At 39.7% G+C, this 10,259-nt stretch overlaps 1 protein-coding gene across 2 annotated transcripts in view; it reads left to right on the plus strand.

Moving 5' to 3' along the window:
• The window catches only part of NVL (nuclear VCP like), an 84,221-nt gene extending 74,473 nt beyond the window's left edge, over window positions 1–9,748 (plus strand). For both annotated transcript variants that reach the window (XM_032781723.2, XM_032781722.2), the window contains 2 exons: window positions 5,062–5,132; window positions 8,617–9,748. In XM_032781723.2, the coding sequence (XP_032637614.1) occupies window positions 5,062–5,132; window positions 8,617–8,661 (116 nt within the window). In that variant the 3' untranslated portion in view covers window positions 8,662–9,748. The remainder of the gene's footprint in view (window positions 1–5,061; window positions 5,133–8,616) is intronic.
• The last annotated feature ends 511 nt before the right edge of the window (window positions 9,749–10,259 follow it).

A 10,259-nucleotide genomic window follows, 5' to 3' on the forward strand; every position in this document is an offset into this window, starting at 1 on the left:
AGTCAGGTGCTCTAATTGGCCACAGCTGTTCTAGTTAATCTAAAGCAAACCTTCCTGCCTTGGCAGGGAATAAGGCCCCCTGCTAACACTCTTATGCTGCCCTCTGGCCATGCTGTATCACACTTGTAATAGCAATAGGGTCATAAAAATTCAAATGGAATTCTGACTCTCTTCAAGCCATTTTGGGTCCACAGAGCCTTTGGCTTGTTTTCCTGCACTATGCAACTCTGTGTGTTTAGTATATTGTCTGAGATTGTGTGAAAAGCATTTTTAAGCCTTTTTGGAAGATCTTAGTTCTAAAGACCTAAAATAATATGTAATTTTTGGTGTTCTTAGGGGCAGGTAGAATACATCTTTGAGGATAACTTCATATTTGGAATGAAAAATTCCCTACGTGATCACTATCTGACAACCATACTGTGGTTTCAGTGACTATGAATTGTGACATTTTTCTAATCTAATTTCTGTCTAGCCCCACTCACCTTCTGTCATACTAAGTTAATAGAACTGCATGTTAGTATTTCTCTTAAAGATTGTGCACTAAGGGGATTTTATATGTGAGAATACTGAGGTTTTACACTGTTAACACACGGTTAATTGTATGTTAACATACTGTTGTAGGAAGCACTTCTGCGTTATGAACTTCGGAGTGATTTTTAAAAAATGTGTGGCCTGCCAAAGAGTTTTTTCGTGGATTTGTGGCCCTTTGCTACCTTAAAGTTGCCCATCCCTGCCTTGGTCTTATATAGAACTCTTCATCAATAGATCTCAAAGTTCTTTAAAAAGGGAGGTGTAAAGTACTTCCACACTTATCCCCTTTGAGCCCCATGCACAGGAGCCCAATAGAGATCCCGTCTTTGCACCAGGGAGTTTGACTGCTTGAGGCTAGCTCCCATTGCCCTCTGCAGAAGGAAAGCAGAATGCCCCACATACCTTCTGCACTGGTCAGCCAAGGAGGCCTCCCCTAAGAAGGAGCGCTGGCTACGTCCTGTAAAAGGATGTAGCAGTAGCTGTGCTTCCAGATGTATTGGGGCTACAAAGGTTGTGCACCCATGCTGGAATGCTGAGCCTTAAAGGAGAATCCAGCCTTTATTTTATTTAATCTCAAGATCTAATAGAAAATGAATTTGTCCTGTCTACCTGTTTTGGGTGGGGGGAAATCACTGGGGGAGGTATCAGGCAGGAGGAAGATCTATCCCCAGTGTTCTCTGTCCTTCATTAACCTGTATGCTGTGAAAGAGAATAAGGTAACACTTACGCTTTAGCATTTCTTAAATATTTCTCTTGCTCTTAAAAAAAGACGACCTGTGTGGCTAGCGATAAGCAATGGAGAAGAAATTTCTTTCTTGTTGGTATATCATCTTGACATTTCTTAATGTATCACTGGAGACAGAAAGTAACTTCAATAAAATAAATCTACATACATAACTATTCAGTTTAAATGAGCAGGTCTGATTTTGTCTGATTGCATTATGATAATCTTGGTGACAATAAATCAGGTCTCCCTAGCTCAGACACAAACTCTTTTCTCTCCTGCCTTTCACAGTGAAATCTTGGCAAGGACAATAATTCTCCAGTACCTATCAAATCAAGAATGGTATATTTCCCATGGAGTTTACATGCAAGATTAGATAATTGTTTGAATGTGGGCCAGATACCATAGTGATGAGTAGTATAAAAATATAGTAGGGTCTATTGGGACCTTCAGCTGCTTAATGATGACTGTGAGAAAACAGATACTTTTTAAAAAAGTTAAAAACAAAACAAAACTATCCTGGTTCCTGGTTTACCTCTTTTGTTCTAGAGTTCTAAAGACAATCTCATATTAGTCATTACTAAACTCCTTAAACCCCTCCCCAAGTGATTTAAGATTAACCCCCAAAGAGCCTTTTATACTGAAATAGGAATGTCTGCATGGGAAGGCTTATACCAGTATAACTAGATCCGTTTAAATTCATGCCTTGGCTTATACCATTGTAACTTTCCTTAGATTACAAAATCATCAGGGTGAACAAAGTCTTTTACTATGTGTTTGTACAGCACAGTTGGGCCACAGTCCTAACTGTGGTGTCTAACCAGTAGTGTACTCTCTTACCATTCTCACTGTTTACATTAAAGTATTCACCGTTTTTCTTGGTCTCTTGTTTTCCCAGTTTGGGATTTAGGCCTCTCTTTATCTCTGACTGTAGACAAGGGCATGTATCAAACAGTGCAGCTGCCTTCTGTTATATGTCTGCTAGATGTAGGTACGGAGTAGTTTTTGCTGGACCTCAGGTTTACTCAAGTGTTTCTCTGATCCAGGAATTGTACGGGAGGCCAGACTATATATAGGTTCAATGCCTCTTGCAAGCGTTACTAGCTACAGAGAGCATTCAGATCAAACTCGGAGCTCTGACAGACTATCGAGTATGTACAGATAACTGAGCCGTTATCTGATGTGTGGCCTACCATCTCCAGGTCACAGGTATGACTCCATTCTGAGTCAGGTAGGGACCAAAAGTCATTGCTGTCCAAGTGCTATTTTGGTGGCTTTTATTAAATGAATCTGATTTTTATTGCCCTTCTTAGCAGAGAAGTGTCCACATTGTGGAGGGACCATCATGATGACTGGCCCCTTTGAGAGTCTCTGCATAAAGACCATGAATTAAATGGGCCGTGGAAACAGAAATACTCTCCTCTCCCTCAGATGCTTTGTCTACATTAGGGGATTTAAAAAATTCCACTATTGCTATAATGTGGCGCACTTAGTAAGTGGAAAAGTTTGTTGTTTTAATTAATGTAGATAAAGCCCTAGGGGTGATTTCTCCAGTTCAAAGTAAAAATATCAGTTTGTAGTGTTGTAAAACCTTAGTTGACCACCTTTTAAGATATTAATCTGATTATCTGTATTTCTAGAATTTTACTTTATTTTTTAAAGCTATTATAGGTGCCTATCAAATGTTCCTGCTGCTGTCATTAAGATAGATCCTGAAACCCATTGAAAGGGAATTCTGGCCTATTGAACTGTTGAAAACACTATTCTGTTAGCTCAAGTAAACATTTGGGTCACAATAACACAGTAAATTGGAGATGTTTATACTATTCCTTATACTATTCCTTGTTGGACTTGTGGACCTGATGTGGCTTAGAATTCATTCAGCATGAAATGCTCACAGATCTCTTGATAATTCATAGTGTGTTCCCTGTCACACTCTTTGAGTCAGTCACAGGGAGTTTCCAGATGTTTGTCTGTGTGGTGTAGAAAAGAGCGCGATGAGGAGAAATGTTGAACTAGATTTTACTTTAGCCTTCTGGAAGAGAAATCATCGTTACCTGAGCCCATCTGTGTGGAATCTTGCTCTGGCAATGGCTATAGTTTTAACCAGCATTTTTTACTGACTTACATTAAATAAACCCACAATGGTTAAATATGTTCATGAGAAGTCCTGGATTGACAGGACTAGATGTTCAAGTTCTCTGTTTTTTTTACGCACGCACGCACGCACGCATGAAAAGTGGTATTGCAAGCTAGTGAAGCTGAAAGTGTCTTAATGAAATACATATAAAGTAATCACCAAAACATTTGAAAAACACACATTCTGCTACATTCAGCACGTCTGATGTGAAGCTTATCTATGTGCATGATAGTTACTATTGTTGTACTAAATCTATGTACCAGTTTGATCCTGTAGTCTATTAAATCCACATATATTGTAAGCTGTTTTCTAGTGAGAGCTGGACAATGCACATTTCTTTTCCATTTGTTTGGAATGAAATTCAGTTTCCCAATAGATCTGTTATCTCAAAGGCTGTGTTCAAGACTCATTAAGTCTAATGATTTATTCATGTAATTACTGGATGGAAGTGCTAGACAAGGAAACAATCTGACATGCATACAGATTATGCAAGTTTGGGTAGGTGATGACATGGGTAAATAATTACCTGGGTTCTGGAGAGTGCCAAACAATGTCAATATGGTGCTGGGCTGAGCTGAACTGCCTGGGGGTCGTGTAGAATACTTGGGATGATGATGAAAGTTTTTTTTTCTAAATGTAAAAATAAATAAATGAAAGCAACGTGTGTATAATATGTAATGTGATGAGAGCGAAGGACTGAAAATGAAGAGCCCTTACTTCTGAAGCTAGTCCTGTCATAGATTTCCTGTTTGATCTTTAGCAAGTTAGGGTATGTTCACGCTATGGAGGCTACAGTGGCACAGCTGAGGCACTGCAGCTGTGCTCCTATGGCATAGACACTTGCTACAGCAATGGAAGGGTTTTGTCCCTCAGTACAGTTAATCCATCCCCTCGAAAGGCTGTAGCTCAGTCGAAGAAAGAATTTTTCCAGCAACCTAGTGGTGTGTATGTGGGGCCTGGGGCCTGGTCTACACTAGGAAGGGGGATATATCTAAGATACACAACTGTAGCTGAAGTATCTTAGTTCGACTTACCGCCGCGGCTCCCCCGTTGACGACTCCTGCTGAGGTGGAGTACAGGTGTCGATCCCCGATAGATCGATTACTACTCGCCAATCTGGCGGGTAGCCTAGATGTGGCCTCAGATCGGCTTAACTGTGTGTCTCAGGGGTATGAAGTTTTCACACCCAGGAGTCAGGTATCTAGGATGACTTGAGTTTTAGCTGTAGACGAGGGCTCACTTGTTACTTGTTTTCAGAAGTGTTGACCACCTTGAATTCTAGCTGAATTTGATGGGAGGTACAATTACTTTGAAAATCAAGCCCTTAATCTATAGTTGCAAACACTGATACCTAAAACAACCCTGTGAGGTAAATAGGTATTATCCCCATTTTGCAGATGGTGTAACTGATGTACAGAGGGTAACGGATGTGCTCAAGATCAGAGTCTGCATTAGACATGATATTGAAATTCAGGAATTCATCAAGCCTGTGGCTCAGATCTCAGCCAGTTGCACAGAGTAGACAAAGCAGTTAGTGAAATGCAAAGACTTGAGATATTTTCACTAATGGCAGTCAGGAAGTTACTTGGAAAGCGGTGTGTGTTTAATATACTGAATTGGGAGTAAATCATAGTCATTAAGTCCTTTGTATGGTGTTCTTTTTAAGGAGAAATCAAGATTAGCCGAAAATACTTTGAAGAAGCATTTAAAAAAGTGAAATCATCTATATCAAGAAAGGTAAGAGAAGCCATGAAATTGTGGGCTGGTGAATATTGTTTAACATCACAAAAGCAAGTTGAGGATAGGCAGTGAATTCTATAGTTACTGGAAACTGGTGGGAAGAATTGAGGACAACATATATTTACTGCATTTGAACCTGTGTTCAGAACATCTGGGTTAACACTCTAAAAGATCCCATGGCACTTTTCATAAATGAACTCAAGCATCTAGGGCCTCTGTTTTAAGTCTCATTGAGGAAGATTACTGCCCTTCCAGCACCACAGTGATGATGGGGGAGTTCAGTACTGGCTCAGGGAGATGTACCTCCTTAACATCATTTTCTGCAGCATCCTGGATTTTTCAAAGACATTTTCGATCCAAGAACTGACTCTTAAGGTACTGTTAAGCTTGTGAGATCTGATGAGATCACAACCCATGGTGGTGTGGCTGCATTACACTTTGCTTCCACCATGCATGCACCTACTGAATGGGGAGGGGGGGAGCTCAGTACAGCTTAATATATAATGATAACATCTTTGTCTTGAGATAAGAAGCTGTATTAAGAAAAAGCTATTTTCTTTTTTTCTTCTTCCTGATGATCAGCCTTTTCATGACTTTATAAGTCAACATATAATTTGATCATATCTTTGGAAGGTCAAATCATGAACCATTCCCTTTTTGATGAATGGCCGGTAAATGTGTTAAGTATTTACTATCATTACTTCTCAACATTAATTTCATGCAGGGTGACCAGAGGAGAAATCTTTGGCATTTAGACAGTAGCTTTATTGCTTTAGGGCCCTTCTCATGGAAAAGTTCCACGTGTCTGCTGGCTTGGAAAAGTTCCACCTGTCTGCTGGCTTTATGGACTTTAGTCATGAAGCATTGATATCACTTTCACTATAGTATGAACATGAGCTAAAAATAAATTAGCCAGTTCTTCTACTTTCTTCAAACTCAAAATGTGCTAGGCGTAAAATGATTAGATAAATATCCTTAATAACCTCATGGTCACTGATGTCCCTTTCCTGGTGGATATTATCTCAAAGAAAAGTCATTTTCAGCTATGAATTTCAGTGATCAATATATGTATTAACCTGTGGAACTCCTTGATGCAGGAGAATATGGAAGTAAATGGCTTGAGTAAGACTTAAAAGATTCCTGTATGTAAGAATAAGACCAGTAACTGCAGTTACACTGCGTACACTAAATGACATGTATTATGAATCCTCATGCTTTTGAAGCAGAGGAGTTGCATGGCAGGCTTGTGCAGGGTAGACTTACACCCCAGCTTGCTGTGAACTAAGTGTTAGTATAGACAAGCCTAATTTTGTTAGAGCTGGTTAGGAATATTTTGACTAAACATTTTTTTCTGCTGGAAAATAGTGAGTCATCAAAACCAAGACATTTTATAAGAATGTATCAGCTTTGATGAAACTTTCATCCTGGACCTAAGAAAACCTCCCAAAGAAGTTTCTGATTCCATAGAGACACCTGCCCCAATAGCCTACTGATTAGGGCACTCACCTGGAATGTGGGAGACCCAAGTTCCAAGTCCCTTCTCCAATTCTCCCTCAGTCTCTCTTATTGGTGCTGTTTTACTTTGTATAAATAATTAAATATTCATTGAAGCTGGGACTTGGAACCTGGATCTCTCCTGTCCCAGGTAGGTGTCCTAACCAACTGGTTGTGGGCTATTCTGGGGAGAGGGACTGGAATCAATCTGTCGCTCTGTTGCACACGCTCATTTTTTGTGAAAAAAATTTGAAAGGGTCCTAGGTTTCATCCTAATGCAGAATGGGAACATCTCTGTAAACAGCGTTTAGAGAATGGCAGAACTGACTTTGTGCTTAGCCTCTGGATGCACCTAGCATATCTGTACTGATTTAAAATAATTATTTTAGACTGAAAATATTACTTTCACAGATTTGGCAGGTTATTTACCTTTTATCCCAGGGTTTTTAAATGTGGGAGCTAAGTTTACTCTTCTCCATTCCCTCTACCTTTGCCTCACTTCCTGCTCCAGCACTCCTTCCTTCCTCAGCTCAGTAAACGAGGCTGCTGTCCTCCTCAGTCCTGGTTACAGCTTCTTAATTACGGTTTCAGCCTCCACCTTTAAATCATACTAGTGGAAAATAGAATATTTTCTATGTACACTAGGAGCTAAACGTCAAATAGCTGAATTAGGCTGAAGGTCAGTTTGTAAATCAGAAAACCCTCTTTAACATGTCACGATGGCAGTAGGAGTCCCATTCTTGCAGCAGAAAACTGGGAAATATATTGGAGATGGTAATGCTAATTAAAAAAAAGTTCTGTTTCTAGCCTGGATGTGTAGAAATCTTACCTTATAGCTTTGTTCCTTCCTGAAGTTCACTTGGCTTTTGGCCAACAAATCCTCTGAAAAGGCAGTATCGGGGTGAATGCTCCTTTTCCTTTTAGTGTGGGGGATGGGCCAGCCCAAGAGATTCTGGCAAGAAGAAATTTTGTGGTCTGCTTTCTGTTGTCTTTATCTAAACACTTTCTATGCTCTGAGAAGTGCTCTCCAGAGGCAAGAATTCAAGTGGTTGGAGAAGTACATATTTGACCAAGCAGCATGTAGGACAATTGCCTACTTGTTACACTGGTAAAGACTGGAATGGGATTATTTTGGCTAGTTGCTGTGCAACCACAGATAAAGTGAAGTGACGCTGTAGTAGAGTTACATAATTCAATAAAACAACTGCTGAATTGTTCACAGTTTAGGACACCTGATCTCTGGTGGCTGAGGGTGTTTTGGAGTGAAAAGTCCATTTTGAACCTCCATTCCTCACTCTGTTCCAGCTGCTGCTCCCACTCAGCCAGATAAATCTGATCTGGCAAATAATATAGACATTAGCGGCATCACCCCCATCCTGTACCATCTTGTGGAAGAAGACCAGGAAAAAGAGCAGTCTATATGAGAAAGATAACAGTTTAGCTTAATTAAGCCATAATGTAAATCAGATTTCATTAAACCAGGGTAAAACCCTATGTGCATAGTCTCTGTCATTTTTGGTTTAGGATTGCTTTATTTTGGTTTAGGATTGGGAATAGGCATAAACTAAACCAAAGTAAATTGCTCTTAAAGCAAAATAAGACACTATCTGCACAGGGCTTAACTAAACTGGTTCAAAAATCACACCTTAAATTTACCAGTGCAGTTCTGTGCATAGACATGGTCTCAGACAAGCATGGCAGTGTCTTATACTTATAGAAGAACTCTGCCAACACAGAGTCTTCTGTTAATAATTACAGAATGTTGGTGACTTGTCTTAAGCGAATCCCATAAAAGAGATACTCTTTAGACTCCAATTGTTTTTCCTTTTGTAAATATTTTAGCCAAATATTAGCCACCAGGCATAGAGATCATTTCTGTTTAGTTTTCCTAATGGAAAATGTGTGTAAAGTCACCTGTAAACATACCATGCATTCTTGCTGTGCTGAAATATCTTTTCTTTTTCCCCACCTAACTTGGCGTCGTTAGGATCAAGCAATGTATGAAGAGCTGCGTCAGTCGCTGAGCAGATGATAGAGTTGGCCAGCTCCTGAAAGAGACCATCATGTTGCTTTGTTGAAGAGCCTCATAATGGTAGCGTCCGATCTCCTCAAACCCAGCTGGAACTGAAGTTGACCATGGTTTCATTTGACTTTTTACTAAGTGCTGCCTCTGAAGATATCTGCCATGTTTTAATTACCACTCTGACAATGGTTAAGTTGGGATTGTTAAACAGAGTAAAATGTAAGATGGAGACTTTCTAGTTCTGCTTATCACCAACCCTCTGATTTTAAAACTACACCTTTTAGGCATAGAGGAACAATTTCTAAAATTCAGTGCTCTGTTAACTCATGAACTATTTAACAGGCAGAGAAGCTATAATGAGCATCCCTTCAAAACCTTAGACTTTTAAAACAGTTCATTTTCGGTTGCACATGAGATGTGTACCTTCTCAGAAGATGAGCCCTATTATTCAGAACATTCCATTCTGTGAAGAGACACCGAGGTAAGTGGGCTGAGAAGATGTTGAGCCACATGCTATTGCATCATTTTTAACCCTGCCTTTGCCAAATCTGAGGCTAATCTGTTTTGATGGTTGTGTGCCATCATAACTGAGAACTCTTGAGAACCTCCCTTTCATCTTATTAAAAGGAACTCATACTGAAAGATAGTGAATTGTAAAGGTTCATGCAAAGGATTAAGAAATGGAAGTTTGCAGCCCCCTGCCAGAGCGCGTGTGAGGAGGGCTCCACCTTAGAATAGCAATAATTTTACTGTCTCAAATGTTCTCACAAGTTGGGTTCATGTACCTCTTAACAAGGAGAGGAGAAATTGTGACCTCAGAAATAGAAGGAAAAAGTGGAAGATGCTATGCCTTATTGATACCATCTCCGTTCATGATTTTGAATCACTCTGAATTTAGCATATTCTGACAAGTCCGCTGAAGTAGAATTTTCTCATTGCTATAACATGGGCAAGCAAGATGTCTCAGCTGAAATTATCTCAATAGTTTTCTCAAAAAATGTGTGTCATTTACAAAACTTTGCTATATGTGTTTACAGTATGTTTCTAAGCAAACATACTGTAAACATTAAAACATTAAAAGCAAACTTTTTAAAAAGCCAACTTGTCAAACTGATCTTTTGGTCTTTTCACATTCCTTAGCTTGCACATTATATCAGCATAGTCAGTTTCATTTTTCCTTATAATTAGCTTGGGTTCTTAGTACTGCAATGTTTGGTTTATAAACACTCCAGGGAGATAAGAGCGGTGTTTTATTACCATTTCTTTTCCAGGCTGAGCTAAGCTATTTGCTGTGCTCTTGCTGGGAAGCTGTAATCCAGAAAGCTGACTGCTTTCTGTGGAAACAGAGGTTCATAACTTCCCTTCCTGTAGGATCAAGTTGAAACAAGTATAAGAGGGAGTATTTATTTGAGTAGCTAATATGGAAGACAGACACACTCAGGAAAGTTAAGATGAATTAACTAAAGGTGCGAAGCTAATACAGATATAGGCTTGTCTACACAGCATGTTGCTGTGCAGCAAGCCAGGATGCTGAGTGCCAGGGCCATACTCCAGGAGAGGGGTGACCAACCTGAGCCTTAGAAGGAACCACAGTTACCAGTGTACAC

Source organism: Chelonoidis abingdonii, chromosome 3 (assembly GCF_003597395.2).
Source record: "Chelonoidis abingdonii isolate Lonesome George chromosome 3, CheloAbing_2.0, whole genome shotgun sequence".
Taxonomy (NCBI): Eukaryota; Metazoa; Chordata; order Testudines; family Testudinidae; genus Chelonoidis; species Chelonoidis abingdonii.